This window comes from Halichoerus grypus, chromosome 6, assembly GCF_964656455.1.
Source record: "Halichoerus grypus chromosome 6, mHalGry1.hap1.1, whole genome shotgun sequence".
Taxonomy (NCBI): Eukaryota; Metazoa; Chordata; class Mammalia; order Carnivora; family Phocidae; genus Halichoerus; species Halichoerus grypus.
The window spans coordinates 107,163,440-107,184,909 of NC_135717.1; the positions used below are offsets into that span (position 1 = coordinate 107,163,440).

At 36.3% G+C, this 21,470-nt stretch overlaps 1 protein-coding gene across 1 annotated transcript in view; it reads left to right on the forward strand.

The window, feature by feature from the left end:
• The window catches only part of REDIC1 (regulator of DNA class I crossover intermediates 1), a 115,431-nt gene that overhangs the window by 55,731 nt on the left and 38,230 nt on the right, over positions 1–21,470 (forward strand). Inside the window, 1 exon segment of the mRNA XM_078075884.1 lies at positions 2,259–2,374. Coding sequence (XP_077932010.1) covers positions 2,259–2,374 — 116 coding nt within the window.

The window sequence follows — 21,470 nt, forward strand, 5'->3', positions numbered from 1 at the left end:
AATCACAGTAAATAACTAGTTGGTGAAGTCATGGTGGCCCCAATAGTCATGATATGGAAAGGGCCCTGTGAATTGCAGTATATAATCTCAGTGATGTCGTAGTAGTCCGTTAAAGAATGAGTTGTGATGGTTTGATTCTTTTATGATTTGACAGATGACAACTGGTTATATGCACTTGAATTAAAACTATACAAATGTGTTTGTATAGATAGAGATGTGTAGTGCTAAAATATTGTTTAGTCATTGTATTTTCTAAAGTTAAAAATCTAAAAAATCCAGATTTTAAAATTCTGAAATATATCTGCCATAAACTATAAAAAGTAGTCATTTTATTAGATTATATAGAGTTTAAAAAAATAAATAAATAAAATTATTATTATACTAATGTATAATGGTAGTGGGGAAAATGGTTATATAAACATGGTGTCTTGTTAATGGGAATACTCAGTTTTGAATTTCTTCCATTTTTAGCATGCATTGGTTTTATGCCATATTTATGTATTTATCATTTATAAACAAATTTATAATTTACAAATTTTATAAGTTATGATTACACATGGTACATTATATATAATATATAGTGATATCAATGATATGATTCAGTTTTATGAAAGTATTTATGAAAGTATGTTTTCTGTTTTTCAGAGAAGAGAAAATAAAGTATTATATTTCCAGTGATAGATGTTAGCCTTATTAATTTAAGGACCCATTAACTTTGGAATGATGCAATGAAAAACATTTAGTTATTCAGTTTGTATTTTATAAGACTAAAATTTGCATCCTAGATAGTTTATAGGATAGAGAATGTGTAACTCTCTGTAATCTCTACTTAAATAATCTCCTACTTTTAGGCTGCAGGTTAGTGATTATCTTCAGAGGGGTAAATAATGTTTGTTTTTTTTTAAAGATTTTATTTATTTATTTTGTCAGAGAGAGAGAGAGAGTGTGCTCACTTGAGCACAAGCAGAGGGATTGGCAGGCAGAGGGAGAAGCAGGCTCCCCGCTGAGCAGGGAGCCCAATGCAGGACTCGATCCCAGGACCCTGGGATCTTGATCTGAGCCGAAGGCAAACGCTCAATGACTGAGCCACCCAGGAGTCCCAGTAATGTTATACTTAATACACAGAAGAGAAAATTAAAAAGAGAGGCTGATGTTCCTATTCAAGGTGTAGTGGCACATTGTGAAGTATTAGAAAAGTGTTTAATTGCTTATTTGGAGGGATTTCAAGAAAAGTGAGAATTAAAATGAAACTATAAAATACAACAGAAAATGAGTTCAAACAACAGGTTAGAAGAAGAAGTGGGTTGGGGCTCACTGATCCCTAGAGAAGTAATATTGAGCCAACATAAAGTATTCTCTTCTCTTTTGGTTTGTTTCTCACTTCATGGGATGACTTTGTCTCTGTACCTCTGTCACTGTTTCTCTGAGGCTGAGCTATGAGATGTATTACCAGACTTTATTTCCAGGTCTCCCTAACTTTGGACTCCCCCCTTGTTTCCCCTAAGACTTTCAATATCTCTTTTTGTCTTCTCTTCTTTTTTTCCAATTTTGTGTCATTGATTGTTTTTGGACTTCTCATTTCTGTGTTTCATGGCTAGTAAATAAAATATGTTACAGATATAAATTATTATTGCTGGATAGATTAGTGTTGATAACATCTTACAGTTATGTGGTACCTTCCACATTGACAAATGGATTACCTCATCTGTTTTCCACAAGTCTTTCCATACGTTCCCCATTTTGCACTCAATGATACTGATATTCAGAAAGATTAAAGGAGCGTTCTTTAAAATTACTCAGGAAATGGATAAAACAACTGTTTTTTGGGGAAAAATTACTTTCTTTCAGAGATCATTTGCTCAAGATCCTGGTGTCCTGGGTATTATATATATGTATAAGTTATTTATAATTATATTGTTTATAATTAATAATATATTTTAAAATTTTATTTAATTATATTTATAATATATATTAGTTATAATTAATAATATATGTATTTTAACTTCTGAGGAAATGGTTAGCTCATCATAGTATCAATTCTGTTATTTTAACAATCATTTAAATATTGATATTGCTTTGACTGTTAGCACAATATTTGTTTTGTTTTCAATAAGGACACAGTTACTTTCTTTTAAACTAGAAAATTCATTTTTTTTTGCATATGGATATCCACTTAGATGACATTTTATGGTAAGTAATTTAAATTGTATACATGTATGTACATTTACCATTTTGGCAGGTTCTTCTTTCTTTTTCAGCTCAGTAAAGTTAATTATTCTAATTCCTTGGTTTCCAAATTAAATGAAAATCAAGATGCTCTCAGTCCAACATATAAAACAGCACAATTCAGGTCATTATTCGAAAGATTAAACAGGTAAGCAAAGATTTTTGAAGATTTTATTTATTATTTATTATTTATTTATGAGAGAGAAAGAGTGTGAGAGAGAGGGAGGGGCAGGCTGAGCTGAGCAAGGAACTCGATGCGGGACTCGATCCCAGGACCCTGGTATCATGACCTGAGCTGAGGGCAGATGCTTAACCGACTGAGCCACCCAGACATCCCAAGCAAATATTTTTAAAGGAAATAAAGAAGTTGCAGCATTCTTTCTTTGAGTTATTAATTCAGTTTTAATGGACAAATATTTTTTAGAAATGTAGAGAAACCTAAGTAATACTTCTAGAAAAAAAATACTAGAAGTTAAATGTAGCATTTAATTAACAATTTTAAGTAATTATTTTCTAATGTGCACATTTATTTTTCATTCATTAAAAAAATATTTTGAGCCAAGGTGCATTGCATTTGTTTTATAATCTCCATGAATTACTAGTTCTTTTTCTGTATCATAAACATACTGATTTATTATTCTTATTTATGGTAGTTGATCAGTACCCCCTTTTATTTTCTAGTTGTCTGTATATAAATCCTGGTTCATTGTTTTAAAATGCATTAAACTTGTAAAACCAGTTTGAATCACTCCTAGTAATCATGGTGAGAAACCTTGACTCTGTAATCCTATACCAGTCTTTGTCATTTTAGTAAATGACACTACTATTCATTCAATAGCCAACACCAAATAAAAGTCCTTGATTGCCTCCTTTTCTTCAACTCCCAATTATCCATTTCATCAACAAAGTTTTGACAATTCTGTATTCTAATAAGCTTTAAAGTTACCTATTCACCTTTCCACCTCTATAGGTTGGTTTCCAAATTAAATGAAAATCAATCACCAAATACCCATCCCAGTCTTAAGCCACTACTGCCTCTTGCCTGGAGAATTGCAATAACCATGTAACAGTTCATTTTGTTTTCTGTTTTCCTGAGATCCATTTTTTTTTTTTTTTTTTTACAGCTCTATTAATGTATGATCAGCATGCAACAAACTGAATTTATCTAAAATGTGCACTTTGATAAGTTTTGACCTGTTCAAATATAATGAGCATATTCATCATCACCAGTAGTTTCTTTGGGCATCTTTGGGCATCTTGGTAATCTCTTCCTCTGGCCATTTCACATCCCTTACTCTCATCCCAAGGCAGCAGTTGGTCTCCTTTCTGTCACTGTTGATTAGTCTGTATTTTCTAGAGTTTTATGTAAGTGACATCATATACTTATGTTCTCTGCAGAAATGGGGAGACACTAGTCAGAGTGTACCAACTTCCAGTTATAAGACAAATAAGTTATGGGGATCTAATATACAACATAGTGACTATAAATAATACTACATTACATACTTGAAATTTGTTAATACAGTATCTCATAAGTAGAGTCACCACATATACATACAAAGGTAACTATATGAGGTGATGCATATGCTAGTTAACTTGATTGTGGTAATCACTTCCACAAATTATACTTACATGAAATCATCATGTTGAACACCTTAAATATATACAATTTATTTATTTTTATTTGTCAGTTATATCTCAATAAAGCTGGGGGCAGGGAGGATCATTTCAAACATACTGGAAGGTTTTCTCACATTCTTCCAAGTCTATAGCTCCCAACAGTAATCACATTCTGCCTCCTGTCACCATACATTAATCAAGCCTGTCTTGGAACTTCATATAAATGGAATTTTAGACAGTGGTCTTCTTTTGGTATGGCGATTCATCCATGCTGTTGCTTGCTAGTCCATGTATCAGTACTTAATTCTTTTTCATTTCTGCTTGTTACTGCACTGTATGAATATTATATAATCTATTTTTTTAAGTATAGCTGACATACAGTATTTCATTAGTTGCAGGTGTACATATAATATTCTGTTCTTTTTCTTTTTTTTTGTTATTGTGGAGCTGGGGATTTGTGGATTCCACATTTGTGAATTTGCCTATCTGCTAAATTTATTTGTAACTCCAAAATCAATACTTGTGGTACTTCAGTAGTTATTCGCCAACGTGTGCTGAGTAGGAAAAAACTCGAGTTGCCTGAGAAACACACTTCCAGTCAAGGTGGGACAGATTAACACCTTCCTTCTTTCTTGTTTCAGTTCTGATACAGTAAATAAGCATCCGTTGCACAGCCTATTTAGTGTTATGGTCTTCACATTTTTGAGCTTTTTGGTGGCAGTCTTTCAGTTTCAAGTGGACGTCAGGCTGGTGTATAAGTGCTGTCCAGTTTCCTAAGTACCAGGAGACTGCGATGCACCTTACAGAGAACAGTAGCAGACAGGCTGGGTTCAGGCATGACTTACAACACTGCTGGCCATGAGTTCAATCCGGACAAATCAACAACGTATCAATGCAAGTGGTCTTGCGGTGGCACCTCCGCGGCGCGGGCTCGGACCCTCTCCTTGTGTGGCTCCCAGTGAGGCCGCCCCTCCACACGGCTGCCGGGGGGCCGTGGCCTCGCCACCGTGACTCAGCTTTCCCGCCGTAATATTCTATTCTTAATGGACATCTGGGATAGTTCAAATTTGGGACTATTATGATAAGAAAGCTGCTGTGACATTAAAAAAAAATAGGAGAAACACTTCATGCTCATGGATTGGAAGAATCACTAATTTTAAGATGGAAATTTTCCCCAAATTTCTGCCATTCCCTAGCTCCTGGCAGTTCTACTCCTTGCTTCTTGGAATGTCACTTTTTAGAGTCCACATATAGGTGAGGTCATATGGTATTCGTCTTTCTGTGTCTGGCTTATTTTACTTAGCATAATGTCATCCATGTTCATCCATATTGTCACAAACGGCATGATTTCCTTCTTTTTTTATGGCTGAACAATATTCCATTGTATTTAATCTTCTTTAACTTCTTTTAGTGTATTGTATTATGCTTTCAATAAATAAGCCTTGTGCTTCCTTGGCTGAATTTATTCCTAAATATTTTATTCTTTTTATGCTGGTGTGAATGGTATTTATTATTTCCTTAATTTCATTTTTGGATTGTTCATTGCTAAAATATAGGAATATTTTTTTATATTGATCTTGTCTCCTACGACCTTGCTGAACTCATTATGAGTTACTAGTGGTTTTATACCATACTGGATTATGTTGTCCATATATACAAGTATTTTTACCTCTCTTTTTTCAGTCAGGATGCCTTTTACTTCTTTTTCTTGTGAACTACAGTGACTAGAACCTCTAGCACAGTGTTGAACAGCAAGCAGGCAGGCAAGAGTGGGCATGCTTGCATTGTTTAAAGAAAAAGCATTTCACTATTATGTTAGCAGTAGGTTTTTGTAGGTGTCTTTTATCAGGTTTAGGAACTTCCCTTCTATTCCTAGTTCATTGAAAGTTTTTATCATGGACTTTGTCAAATGTTCTTTCTGTGTCCCTTGAGATTATCATGTAGTTTTTCCCCTTTATTAATATATCGTATATTATTTTATTTTCAAGTGTTAAACCATCTTGGGTTCCTGGGATAAAAGCTGTTTGGTCATGGTATATAATCCTCTTCCTATATTGTAGGATTTGGTTTGTTATTATTTGGTTGATGACTTTTATGTCTCTATTCATGAAAATTGGTGTGAATTTTTTTTTCTTGTAGTGTCTTTGGTGTCAAAGTAATACTAACCATACAGAATAAGTTGGAAAGTGTGTCATTCTCTATTTAATGAATGAATTTGTGGAGAATTGGTACGGTTTTTTTCTTTAAGTGTTTTTGCATCTGGGCTTTTCTTCGTGGGAAGACTTTTAACTACTAATTTTTTTTATGTCTGTTCAGATTTTCTAATTTCTTGAGTCAGTTGTAGTAATGTATGTTTTTCTAGGAATTTATCCATTTCATCTGAGTTGTGTGATTTGTTAGCATAAAATTGTTTATAGTATTTCCTTGAAAACCTTTTAATTTCTGTAAAGTCACTAATGATGTCCCTGATGAGCAGGGAGCCTGATGCGGGACTCCATCTCAGGATTCTGGGATCATGACCTGAGCCAGGCAGATGGTCAACCGACTAAGCCACCCAGGCATCCCTGATGTCCCTTCTTTAATTCCAGATCTGTGCCTTTGCTCCTTTTTTTCTTGGTCACTATAGCTAAAGATTTGCTAATTTTATTGATATTTTTAAAAAACTAAGTTTTGTATTTCTTTAGTCTTCTCTGTTATTTTTCTGTTCTCCATTCCATTGATTTCTGCCTTAATGTTTATAATTTCCTTCTTCTGCTTGCTTTGGGTTTAGATTGCCTCTTTTTTTTTTTTTGGTAGATTCTTAAAGTATAACCTTAACTTATGATTTGATATTTTCTTTCTATTTAGTATAGGCATTTAAAACTATAAATTTCCCTCTAACCAATGCTTAGAGGCCAACCAATGATTACTTGGAGGTTGTGTTTAAACATCTTGAGCCAATAAGGCTTCTTTTTGTGTGCAAGACCTCACATTCAGCCAGGGTTGAGTACATACCTGAGGCCCTCTCCTGAGTGTGTATACAGACTTACACATGTGTGCAGCCTTTCAGACCGCTGGGGTGTTTTGCAATTTATTAGAGCTCATTATGCCTGTTTGTTTCCTGGATCTCTCTATGAAATTTCTGGATGTTTTTTTTGCTTGCTCCAAATATTGCAGCCCCAGTTAGTTGCAGTGTTGGGCTTTCCTGATGGTTTGCCACGAAGGTAATGATTACCTTTGACAAATTCCTGGGCATGGGGCTCCCCTGTCTTCACTTCTAGACTACTGAGCCTTGGTAGAGCTACCAGCCATGGAGTAGGGGTGGAAGGAAGGTAGCTTCCTGAAGCTAAAACTCCACAGACTCCCACTGTTCCTGCTAAGGTTTAGTAGTTTTTCTTGAAGTACTGCTTCTCAGTTTATTGCATGCCTTTGTTACTCTCCAGATTTTGAAATGATTGTTTTTGCAAGTGTTATCTGCTTCTGTCATTACTTTTGGGGGGCAGGATTTATTTGCCAGACTTTCATGCATCATTCCTGAAGTCCTGCCCCACACTGATTAATTTTTAAATGTTAAGTGAGCCTTGTATTCTGGAGATAAACCCTACTTGGTTACAGTGTGCTATCCTTGTTACACATTCTTGGGTTTGATGTGCTAAAATTTTGTTAGGAATTTTTGCATTAATCTTTATGAGGGATATTTTCTATGTTTCTTTTCTTTTGATATCTTCATCTGGTTTTGCTATTAGCCTAATTGTTGATGTCATAGAGTAAGTTGGGAAATATTCCCTCCTGTGTAATTTTCTGAAAGAGTTTATGTGGAATTGGTACAATTTCTTCCTTAAATGTCTGATAGAGTTCATCAATGAAGCCACTTGGTATGGAGTCTTTTTTGATGGGAAGGTTTTGTTTACTATAATTTCCATTTTTTTACTATATACAGGGGTAGTCAGATTATTATTATTATTATTATTTTTGAGTAAGCTTCGGTAGTTTGTCATACAAGGAATGCATCTATTTTATCTACATTGTAGAACTTATTGACTTAAAGTTATCCATAATATTCTTATTATGCTTTTAAAATTTTTAACATTTATAGTGATGTCTTTTCTCTTATTACTAATATAAGTTGTGTCTTATCCCTTCTTTTTCCTGATCATTGTTTTAAATTTAAAACTAATTGGCCTATAACATTATACTAATTTCAGGTGTAAAATGTAATTAAATATTTGTATACATTGTAAAATGATCACAATAAGTTTAGTTACCATTTGTCACATACAAAGTTATAATTTTTTTTTTGTAATGAGAACTTTTAAGATTTAGCAACTTTCAGGTATGCAATACAATATTATTGACTATAATCACCATGCTGTACATTCCCACAACTTATTTATTTTATAATTGGAATTTTTTTTTCACCTCTTGACCCACTTGACCCACTCCCCAACTTACCTCCTCTCTGGCAAACACCAACTTGTTCTTTGTATCCATGAGTTTTGTTTTGTTTGCTTGTTTTATTTTTTAGATTCTATATGTAAGTAAAACTATATGGTATTTTTCTTTCCCTGTGTGGCTTATTTTACTTAGCATAGTACCCTCAAGTTCCATCCATGTTGTCACAAATGGCAAGATTTCATTCTCTCTCTCTCTCTTTTTTTTTTTACCTTCTTTCTTTTTTTCCTTTTAATTTATTCATTTGAGACAGAGAGAGAGAGACAGAGAGACAGAGAGCATGAGCAGGGGAGAGAGGCAGAGGGAGAGGGAGAAGCAGACTCCTCACTGAGCTGGGAGCTGGATGCGGGGCTCGATCCCAGGATCCGGAGATCATGACCTGAGCCGAAGGCAGACGCTTAACCATCTGAGCCACCTAGGCACCCCCCCCCCACTTTTTTTTTGTTTTTACTTTCTTAATCAACATTTATGAGTAAAATAAAAAGTAGAAGAAACCAGGAATGATTCCCTGGAGTTTGTCCTGAGGCTAAATTTCTTTTTTTTAATTTATTTAAATTCAATTAGCCAACGTATAGTAAGTACATCATTAGTTTTTGAGGTAGTGTGCAGTGATTCATTAGTTGTGTATAACACCCAATGCTCATCAGATCACGTGCCCTCCTTAATGCCCATCACCCAGTTACCCCGTCACCCCACCCTCCTCCCTTCCGCAACCTTCAGTTTGTTTCCCAGAGTTAAGAGTCTCTCATGGTTTGTCTCCCTCTCTGATTTCTTCCCATTCAGTTTTCCCTCCCTTACCCTATGGTCCTCTGTGCTATTCCTTACATTCCACATATGAGTGAAACCATATGATTATTGTCTTTCTCTGATTGACTTATTTCACTTAGTATAATAACTGGAGGCAGTTCCATCCATGTCGATGCAAATGGTAGGTATTCATCCTTTCTGATAGCTGAGTAATATTCCATTGTATATATGAACCACATCATCTTTATCTATTCATCTCTTGAAGGACATCTGGGCTCCTTCCACAGTTTGGCTATTGTGGACGTTGCTGCTGTGCATATTGGGGTGCATGTGCCTCTTCTTTTTTACTACATCTGTATCTTTGGGGTAAATACCCAGTAGTGCAGTTGTTAGGTCATAGGGTAGTTCTATTTTTAATGTCCTGAGGAAGCTCCATACTGTTTTCCAGAGTGGTTGCCCCAGTTTGCATTCCCACCAACAGTGTAAGAGGGTTCCCCTTTCTCCACAACCTCTCCAACATCCGTTGTTCCCGGTCTTGTTAATTTTAGCCATTCTGACTGGTGTAAGGTGGTATCTCATTTTCGTGGTTTTGATTTGTATTTCCCTGACAGTAAGTGATGTTGAGCATTTTTTCGTGTCTTTTAGCCATTTGTATGTCTTCTTTGGAGAAGTGTCTGTTCATGTCTTCTGCCCATTTCTTGACTGGATTATTTGTTTTTTGGGTGTTGAGTTTGAGAAGTTCTTTATAGATCTTAGATACCAGCCGTTTATCTGTTAAGTCATTTCCAAATATCTTCTCTCATTCTGTAGGTTGCCTTTTAGTTTTGTTGACTATTTCCTTTGCTGTGCAGAAGCTTTTTATCTTGATGAAGCCCCAATAGTTCATTTTTGCTTTTGTTTCCCTTGCCTTTAGAGATGCGTCTTGCAGGAGGTTGCTGTGGCCAAGTTCGAAGAGGTTACTGCCTGTGTTCTCCTCTAGGATATTGATGGATTCCTGTCTCACATTGAGGTCTTTCATCCATTTTGAGTTTATCTTTGTGTATGGTGTAAGAGAATGGTCCAGTTTCATTCTTCTGCATGTGGCTATCCAGTTTTCGCAGCACCATTTATTGAAGAGACTGTCTTTTTGGATATTTTTTCCTGCTTTGTTTAAGATTAGTTGACCATAGAGTTGAGGGTCCATTTCTGAGCTCTCTATTCTGTTCCATTGATCTGTGTGTCTCTTTTTGTGCCAGTACCATGCTCTCTTGGTAATCACTGCTTTGTAAAAAAGCTTGAAATCGGGCAACGTGATGCCCCCAGCTTTGGTTTTCTTTTTCAACAATCCCCTGGCTATTCGGGGTCTTTTCTGGTTCCATGCAAATTTTAGGATTGTTTGTTCCAGTTCTGTGAAAAATGCCGATGGTATTTTTATAGAGATTGCATTGAATGTGTAGATGTCTCTAGGCAGCACAGGCATTTTAACAATGTTTATTCTTCTAACCCATGATCATGGAGTGTTTTTCTATCTCTTTGTGTCTTCCTCAGTTTCTTTCATAAGTGTTCTGTAGTTTCTAGAGTACAGATCCTTTACCTCTTTGGTTAGGTTTACTCCTAGGTATCTTATGGTTTTTGGTGCAGTTGTAAATGGAATCAATTTCTTAATTTCTCTTTTCTTCAGCCACATTGTTAGTGCATAGAAATGCAACTGATTTCTGTGCATTGATTTTCTATCCTGCCATGTTGCTGAATTCCTGTATGGGTTCTGGCAATTTTGGGGTGGAGTCTTTTGGGTTTTCTACATAAAGAATCATGTGATCTGCGAAGAGAGTTTGATTTCTTCTTTGCCAGTTTGAATGCCTTTTATTTCTTCTTTTTTTTTTTTAATGCCTTTTATTTCTTTTGGTTGTCTGATTTTTGAGGCTAGGACTTCTAGTACTATGTTGAACAATAGTGATGAGAGTGGGCATCCCTGTCATGTTCCTGACCTTAAGGGAAAAGCTGTCAGTTTTTCCCCTTTGAGAATGATATTCGCAGTGGGCTTTTCATAGATGGCTTTTATAATATTGAGGTATGTTCCCTCTATCCCTATACTTTGAAGACTTATTCAAGAAAGGATGCTGTATTTTGTCAAATGCTTTTTCTGCATAAATTGAGAGGATCATTTGGTCCTTGTTTTTTCTTTTATTAATGTGATCTGTCACGTTGATTGATTTGTGAATGTTGAACCACTCTTGCATCCCAGGAATAAATCCCACCTGGCTGTGGTGAATAATCCTTTTAATGTACTGTTGGATCCTATTGGCTAGTATCTTGGTGAGTATTTTGGCATCCATGTTCATCAGGGATATTGGTCTGTAATTCTACTTTTTGAAGGGGTCTTTAGCTGGTTTTGGGATCAAGGTAATACTGGCCTCATAGAATGAGTTTGGAAGTTTTACTTCCATTTATATTTTTTGAAATAGCTTCAGTAGAATAGGTATTATTTCTTCTTTAAATATTTGATAGAATTCTCTTGGGAAGCCATCTGGCCCTAGATTCTTGTTTTTTTGGGAGATTTTTGATTACTGCTTCAATTTCCTTGCTGGTTATTGGTCTGTTCAGATTTTTTATTTCTTCCTGGTACAGTTTTGGTAGTTTGTAAGTTTTCAGGAAGGCATCCATTTCTTCCAGATTGCCTAATTTATTAGTTGGCATATAGTTGTCATAGTATATTCTTAAAATTGTCTCTATTTCCTTGGTGTTGGTCATGATCTCTCCCTTTTCATTCATGATTTTATTAATTTGGGTCCTTTCTCTTTTCTTTTGGATAAGTGTGGCCAGAGGTTTATTGATTTTTTTAATTCTTTCAGAGAACCAGCTTCTAGTTTCATTGATCTGTTCTACTGTTCTTCTGGTTAGGGCTCTGATCTTCATTATTTCTCTTCTCCTGCTGGGTTTAGGCTTTATTTGCTGTTTTTTCTCCAGGTCCTTTAGGTTTAAGGTTAGCTTGTATATTTGGGATTTTTCTAGTTTTTTGAGAAAGGCTTGTAATTGCTATGTACTTCCCTCTTGGGACTCCCTTTGCTGTATCCCAGAGGTTTTGAACCCATGTGTTTTCATTCTCATTAGTTTCCATGAATTTTTTAAGCTCTTCTTTAATTTTCTGGATGACCCATTCATTCTTTAACAGGATGCTCTTTAACCTCCAAGTGTTTGAGTTCCTTCCGAATTTCCTCTTGTGATTGAGTTCTGGTTCCAAAGCATTGTGGTCTGAATATATGCAGGGAATAATCTCAGTCTTTTGGTATCAGTTGAGACCTGATTTGTGACCCAATGTGTGATCTATTCTGGAGAAAGTTCCATATGCATTTGAGACGAATGAATATTCTCTTGTTTTAGGATTGAATGTTCTGTATATATCTGTGGAGTCCATCTGGTCCAGTGTGTCATTCAAAGCCCTTGTTTCTTTGTTGGTCTTCTGCTTAGATGATCTGTCCATTGCTGTGAGTGGGATGTTGAAATCTCCTACGATTAATGTATTATTATCAATATGTTTCTTTACTTTGGTTTATATAATTGGCTCTCCCATATTGGGGGCATAAATATTTACAATTGTTAGAAAATCTTGTTGGATAGACCCTTTAAGTATGATATAGTGTCACTCTTCATCCCTTATTACAGTCTTTGGTTTAAAATCTAATTTGTCTGTTATGAGGATTGCTACCCCAGCTTTCTTTTGAGGTCCATTAGCATGGTAAATGGTTCTCCACCCCCTCACTTTCAGTCTGGAGGTGTCTTTAGGTCTAAGATGATTCTTGCTTTTTTATCCAATCTGATAACCTGTGTCTTTTGGTTGGAGCATTTAACCCATTTACATTCAGAGTAACTATTGACAGATATGAATTTAATGCTATTGTATTGCCTGTGAAGTCCCTGTTTCTGTAGATTGTCTCTGTTTCTTTATGGTCTATATTACTCTTGGGGTCTCTCTTCACTTACAGTATCCCATTTAATATTCCTTGCAGGGCTGCCTTGGTGATCACATATTCTTTCAGTTTCTGTCTGTCCTGGGAGCTCTCTATCTTTTTTTTTTTTTTTTTTTTTTTTAAAGATTTTATTCATTTATTTGACAGAGAGAGAGACAGCGAGAGAGGGAACACAAGCAGGGGGAGTAGGAGAGGGAGAAGCAGGCTTCCCGCGGAGCAGGGAGCCCGATGTGGGGCTCGATCCCGGGACCCCGGGATCATGACCTGAGCCGAAGGCAGATGCTTAACGACTGAGCCACCCAGGCGCCCCGGGAGCTCTCTATCTTTCCTTCCATTCTGAATGACAGCCTTGCTGGATAAAGTATTCTTGGCTGCATGTTCTTCTCATTTAGTACCCTGAATATATCTCGCTGGCCCTTTCTGGCCTGCCAGGTTTCTGTGGATAGGTCTGATGTTATTCTGATGTTCTTCACTCCGTATATAAGGAACCTCCTCTCCCTAGCTATTCTCAGGATAGCTTCCCCCCCCACACACAGGATTTACAAGCTTCACTATTATGTGTTGGGGTATTGATCTATTTTTGTTGATTTTGGGAGGGGTCCTCTCTGCCTTTTGAACATGAGTGCTTGTTTCCTTCCCCAGATTAGGGAAATTCTCAGCCATAATTTGCTTGAATATACCTTCTAGCCCTCTATCTCTCTCTCCACCCCCTCTGGGATCCCAGTAATTCTGACATTGGTTTGTTTCAAGGCATCATTAAATTCTCAAAGCCTTTCTTCATGGGCTCTGAGTTGTCTTTCTCTCTTTTGCTCAACTTCCTTCCTTTGCCTCACTGACCCTAGCTGTTAAAGCATCCAGTGTAGACTGTATCTCATTCATAGCATTTTTAAATTCGGCCTGATTAGATCTCATTTCTGCCCTTAGAGATTCTGTACTGTCATTTTTGCTTTTCTCAAGCCTAGCTATTAACTTTATAATTGCTATCTTGAATTCCATCTCTGATATCTTACTTATATCCACATCGATTAGCTCTGTGTCAGAGAACATTGCCTCTGGCTCTTTCTTTTGTTGTGAATTCCTCCTTCTAGTCATTTTGCCCAGAGAAGGATGGGTAAGCAAATGAGTAGAGTCCAAAATATCAACCATGACCCAAGCAAAATACACACTAGACAAATCTGAAGTGGTCAGAAGCCACAACAGAAAAAGCAAACAAAACCAAAAGAAACAAAACAAAACAAGGGGGGGGGAGGGGAAGAGACTATACTCTCGCAGGGTGGACAAAGCAGGGTGATCTACTTGTTCCTGGTTGAATTTTGGTCTGTGTGTTAGAAGACACCACATCCCAAAATTCCAAAGAAAGGAAAGCTTATATATATATATATATATATATATTATAAATTATATAATTATAAATATAGAATATAAATATAATTATAAATATAAAAATTATAAATGTTAAATATATATTTACAAATAAAATTGAGTAGAGTGAAAAAAAGACTAAAATGAAGCATATATCTATAAAATGTAGATGCAAAAAAATAAGTTAAAAAGCAACTTAAAACCATAAGTTGGTAAAATAAGAATCTAGTTGAAATGGGAAAAAGGTAAAAGAAAAGAAATGGAAAGTTTTAGACTGAAAGATAAGTCATGAGGAAACACCTGGAGTTTAATATACTATTTTCTCCTGGCACTGGAGTTTTACAGTTTTGTGGAATCCATACAGTTGTAGTACAGCTGTTCTTCCAGTCTGTTTTCTGGGGGAGGGCCTGTTTTGCTGTTTCTCAGGGGTCTTTGCCTGGGCCAAGTTGCACCTCCCCTTGTCAGAGGAATGGGCTCAATATAAGCTGGTAATCTTTGTGGCTTTTGTTTCCTGGAGGCTTTCCGCCCTCTTCAGAGGGTCAGAGCAAAAATAGCCGTGCTGGATCTCCAGCCCAGACCCTCAAGATCCCAGTCCCCCCTCTTCAATAAACCCTCTGGGTCAAACAGTCTCCACTTCTGCGTGTGCCAAACTCCGCAGACTCCTGTGGTACGTGCCCACTGCAGTCCTCGTGGGGTGTAGTCCCAGGGAACCGTCACTGCTCCCAGGTTACGGCTGTCCTTTCCAGGGCCCTGAGAGCTTTTGCCCAGTTGTGGGTGCAGCCACTTTGCCCCTCTCGGGATGGTAAACAGCCCACATGTTCCAGTCCTTCTCAGGGTGCTCAGGCCAAGAGTGGTCTCCCAACGGTCCGGGCTTGTGGTTTATGGTGACCGGAGCTGAGAGTCCCTCCTGGGCTCTCTGACCATAACTAGTTTCCTCAGTCCCCTGCTTGGGCACTCAACTGTTTGATGCACCCCTGTTCGTTCTGTGTCTCCTGGGATCCTGAGACCACAATGACCCACCTAGAATTCTGCCCTTTTCATCCCCCGAGCCCCTTTCAGAAAGGGATATCTCTCACTGGAACAGATTTCTAAGGGTTCTGGTTTTGTGCTCCAGTGTTATACCACTTTCCAGTAGCCAGCTTATGGAGGCTCCCTCCTTCCTCCATTTATCTTCCAGTACTTCCCCACATTCCAATACTCCACACATCCTACCTTACAAAAAGCCCTCGCTTTTCTGCTTTTAGAGTTCCAGATATATTTTCTTATATCTCAGGCTGATTTTGTGGGTGTTCAGAATGGTTTGATAGATATCCAGCTAAATTTGAGGGGCCTGATGAAATGAGGTCCCCTACTCTTCTGCCATCTTGCCTCTTCCTCTCATTCTTTTTTATAGTTAGTAGTATTCCATTACACACACACACACACACACACACCACATCTTCCTTATCCATTTATTTATCATTGATGGACACTTAGGTTGTTTCCATATCTTGGCTATTATAAATAATGCTTCAGTGAACATTGGAGTACATATATCTTTTTACCTTTTTTCCCCCTGGTCATTATGATATAGAGACTCACTAATTTTATTTATCTTCTCCCAGAATAATCTTCTAGTTTCACATATTTATTTTCTATTTTTTATTTCATTGAATTCTGCTCTTTATTTCCTTTTGCCTATTCCTTTGTATTTAATTTAGTTTTTTTCCATTGTCTCAGGGTGAAAGCTGAGGTCATTGCTTTGAGGTCATTTTTCTTTTCTTTTTTTTTTTTTTTCATTTTTCTTTTCTAATATAGGTGTTTTCACGCTATAAATTGTCCATTAACTGCTCCTTTTGCTGCATCCTACAAATTTTGATGTTTTAATTTTCATTCAGTTGAAAGTGTTCCTAATTTTTCTTTTAATTTCTTTTTCAATCCATGAGTTATTTAGAAATTTGTTGTTTGGTTCCTAGAAATCCTAAGGCATTCCTGTATCTTTCTAAATTAATACCATTGTGGATAGGAAATATCCTTTGTATGATTTGAATCCTTTCAAATTTATTGAGACTTGTGTTATGGTCAAGAGTATGGTTTATATTTAATGTGGTAATTGATATGGTTGGGTTTAAGTCTGTTCTCTTGTTTTTTTAAATTTTTTTAAAAGATATTTATTTGAGACCGAGACAGAGCGAGCGAGCGAGAGAGCACATGAGTTCTCTCATGAGAGGCCGAGGGAGAGGGAGAAGCAGACTCTCCACTGAACAGGGAGCCCGATGTGGGACTCGATCCCAGGACCCTGGGATCATAACCTGAGCCAAAGGCAGGTGCTTAACTGAATGAGCCACCTAGGTGCCCCTAAATTTGTTCTCTTGTTTTTTATTTGTCCCATGTAATGTTTCCTTTTCCTCTTTATCTGCCTTTATTTCGTTTGAGTGTTTTTTATGACTTAATTTACCCATTTTGTTGGCTTATTACTTATAACTGTTTTGTTTTTCAGTGGTTACTTTAGTTTATAGTATATATTTTAATTTATCACAGTCTGTCTTCAAGTTATACAACTTCACATATAGTATAATAACATAATAGTATGCTTTTATTTCTCCATTCTGGCCTTTGTGTTATGTTCATATATTTTATTTCTATATATGTTACAGATCCAATAATACATTATTGCTCTTTTTTTTTTTTTTTTTTTTTTTTTAAAGATTTTATTTATTTGCGAGAGAGAGAATGAGAGACAGAGAGCATGAGAGGGAGGAGGGTCAGAGGGAGAAGCAGACTCCCTGCTGAGCAGGGAGCCTGATGTGGGACTCGATCCCGGGACTCCAGGATCATGACCTGAGCCGAAGGCAGTCGCTTAACCAACTGAGCCACCCAGGCGCCCCATTATTGCTCTTTTTAAAGAGAGTTATAAGAAAACATATTTTTTATATTTAAGCACAAATTTACCATTTTTGGTGGTCTCGATGATTTTGTGTAGATCTAGAATTTCATCTGGTGACATTTTCCTTCAATTCTAAAGACTTTAAAATTTCTTCTAGTATAGGTCTGCTGGTGATTCATTCTTTTTATCTTTTGTGTACTTGTCTTTATTGTACTCTTTTTGAAAGATGTCTTTTGACTTGCATTGTTTCTAACTAGAAATTTGCTGTCATTTTTATCTTAGTATCTGTATATATAATATAAAATTTTTCTGTTTTTAAGATTTTTCTATCATGGATTCTCTGTCATGCACATTCTACCATGGATTTTTATCCATTAATTAGGATGTTCATTTTCTTTCCACTTCTTGTGTTTTGGCTGTGTGGAGCTTCTTAAATCTGTGGACTTACTGTTTTTATCAAATTTGGAAACAGTTCAGCCATTAATTTTTAAAATATTTTTTCTGATTCCTTTTTCCTCTTTGAGGACTCAGATTACATTAAATTAGTCCACTTGAAGTTGTGTCCTAGTTTACTGATGCTTTGTTCACCTATTTTTAGTATTTTTTCTTTCTGTGTGTTTCACCTTATATAGATTATATTGCTTTATCTTCAAAATCACTAGTTGTATCTTCTTTGATGTCTCATCTGCTCATAAATCTGTTCAGTATATTTTTCATCACTGTAAGTTTCATTCAACTTTTCTTTATATATTCCATGCATTTATTTCAACATGCTCAGTCTTTCCTCTATCTTCTTGAATATAGGGAATATAGGCACGACGACTTTTTTAATATCTATGTCTACAAATACTATCATTTGTGTCATTTCTTGGTCTGTTTCTAATAATTGATTTTCCTTCTCATTATGGGTTGTACTTTCTGCTTCTTTGTATTCCTGGTAATTTTGTTTGGATTCTGTAAATTCTGAATTTTCATCTTTTTGGTGTCTGGATATTTTTGTATCCCTATAAATCATCCTAAGCTTTGTTCTAGATACAGTTTAGTTATTTGGAAATACTATGATCTTATTGAGGCTTGCTTTAAATTTTGTTAGGCAGGACTAGATATACCTTTAGTTTTTGGTTAATTTTGCCCCCTGCTGAGGCAATATACCCTTTGAATACTCTGTGATTCCTTTTGAATTATGAGGTTTTCCACTCTGGTTGATGGGAACACAAAATTTTCCCATCTGTATGTGAGTTCCTGGACTTGTTCCATCTTATCCTGTTAGATATTTTATTCTCCTCCCTACCTCCAGCCTTGGGCATTATTTCTTCATATGCATGTGCTGATCAGTACTTAGCTGAAGATTTGAGAACTCGCCGTAGATCTCTAGAGTGCTCTCTCTTTGAAGCACTCTCCTAATGATAATCTGCCCTATGAACTCTATCCTCTGTATTCTTTCTGAACCCCCAGCTCTGTTTTCTCAACAAAGGGAATCTGTGAGCTCTAACTGGGTTGTCCCTTTATATTCTGTGGCTTGTATACTTCCTGCAGGCAGTAAGCTAGGAGCAATCATGGGGTTCACCGCATTTGCTTTCTTTCTCAAGAATCATTATCCTGGGGGCACCTGGGTGGCTCAGTCATTAAGCGTCTGCCTTCAGCTCAGGTCATGATCCCAGGGTCCTGGGATCGAGCCCAGCATCAGGCTCCCTGCTCCGCGGGGAGCCTGTGTCTTCCTCCCCCACTCCCCCTGCTTGTGTTCCCTCTTTTGCTGTCTCTCTCTCTCTGTCAAAAAATAAATAAAATCTTTAAAAAAAAAAAAAGAATCATTATCCTGTTCTACCTGATGGTCCATGTATGAAAACTTTTATCTCATATATTTTGTCCAGTTTTTTAATTGTGTCAGTCAGGAGGGTAAGTCTAGTTCCTCTTGCTTTGTATTGGCCAGTTGGAAGTTTTGAAACTTACTCACCTAGCAATCAAACTGATATTTTTCAAGGCAAAAAGCAAGTCAGTTTTACTTTCGTATTTAGAACCTTTCAGTACTTCTTGTTGTTCTTTTAAAAAAATAAAGCTCTATTCATATGACCAAGTAATTCCACTACCAGGTATCCAAAGAAAATTAAAACACTAATTCAGAAAGATGTATGCACCCCTTTGTTTATTGCAACATTATTTACAAGGGCTAAATTATGGAACCAACTCAAGTGTCCATCCATAGTGGATAAAGAAGACACACACACACACACACACACACACACACACACACACACACACACACACACACACACTGGAATATTACTCAGCCATAAAAAAGAATGATATCTTGCCATTTGCAACAACATGAATGGATCTAGATAGTATAATGCTTAGTGAAACAAGTTAGTCAGAGAAAGGCAAATACCATATGATTTCACTCTTGTGGAATTTAAAAACAAATGAACAAAGAAGAAAGAGACAAAAGACCAGATGCTTTATTTAGAGAACAAACTGGTGGTTACCAGAGGGGAGGTGGGTGGGTGGGGGTGAGTGAAATAGGTGAAGGGGATTAAGAGTACACTTATCATGATGAGCACTGAATAATGCATAGAATTATTGAGTCATTATGTCGTATACCTGAAATTAATATAACACTGTATATTAATTATGCTTGAATTAAAAATATTAAGTTCTGTGTAATCTGGGCCTTTTAAGACTTAGGTCATAGGTTTTCATAGGTTTTCCTTCACTGATTCTATTCAGTCTTTCTTTTTTTTTTTTAAGATTTTATTTGAGAGAGAGAGTGAAAGAGAGCACAAGCTGGGGGGGCGGGGCAGAGGGAGAAGCAGACTCCCCACTGAGGAGGGAGCCCAACTTGGGGCTCCATCCCAGGACTCTGGGATCGTGACCTGAGCCAGAGGCAGATGCTTAACTGACTGAGCCACCCAGGCACCCCTGTTGGTTTCTTTTTGTTCCTCAAATGTGTGGCAAATTTTGCATTTGTGCTTATTATTCTATTCCTTTGGAATATGCTTACTCCTTTCTTCACATGTTTAACCATTCTGTGTCTTTCACTTATTTATCACTTCCTTACTAAGGACTTTTCTGACCAGACTATCTGACACAGGACTTCTAACACAAGTTATCCCATCACATGATCTTGTAGCATCTATAAAGGCAGTGTAATTATCCTTTTTATTTGTTTATTTCTGTATTTCTTTTATCCTTTGTACTTATTAATGGTTAATTATTTATTATTTTCCTTAACTAGAATATAAGCTGTATTGTTTCCCTGCCACATAATAGGCATACATTAAATGTCTGTTTAATATACATAGATAAGTCTTTCTTTACATTTATTTTTTTAGAGTAATAAAAATTTCTCTGGTGTTAATGTTGTATATTATTGCATACTATAGGTTATGCCTTTTGGTGTATAATATTATCGCATTATGTTGCCCAAAACACCAATGAGACCTGTGTTGATTAACAGTGTAGGATCGTGATCTGTGAACATTCATGGGTAAAACATCTCTCTCTCCTTAATGGCAAATTGAATTCTTTTATTTCTCTGTCCACAACACATGACATAGTGTCTGGAACACAACAGGTGTACCTGCTTGTAAGGTATTTAATAAATAACTTAAAAAATAAAATTGGAAAATCTTTCAGAATTCTAGTGGTCTATACTTGTTTTCTAAATTTCTTTGGTACCTCCAGTCTCTGGAACAACCTAACCCCCAAGTAAATTTGTTGGTAGTCAGTGACAACAAAATTTGAAATATCTTGATTTCTAATTATGTCCTATGATAGCTTTCATTTGATACAAGTTGGACATAAAGTAGAATTAAAAAGGAACTTAAAATTTATCTAGTCTAACCTTTTCATCTAATTTATTTTATATCATGGCTTTATTATATATGCATTTGTATCACATTTTTCTGCCTTGGGAACTTCAGAGTTGTTAGGTTGAGAAAAATCTGTTATGATATTCTCATGACTATTTGATTTTAAAACAGGATAATTTTCCTCTTCACAGTCTTTAAATATCTTTCTCTGGTTAAATGAAGCAGCAGCTACACACAGTAATCGTCTAGGTTATTCACTAGATCTTATTATAGAAGACAAGACAGACTATAGGTTTTTGTTTTAATATAACAGTAAATTGAACCCATGCTAATTTTTCATTTTGAAATACTGAACTAAGTGTAGATTATTTTTATACTCACTAAGGTACTAGAAGAGTATATTAGATAAATTTCGACCCAAAGCAATATTCTACCCAAAATTCTACCCAAAGCAATTTAAAT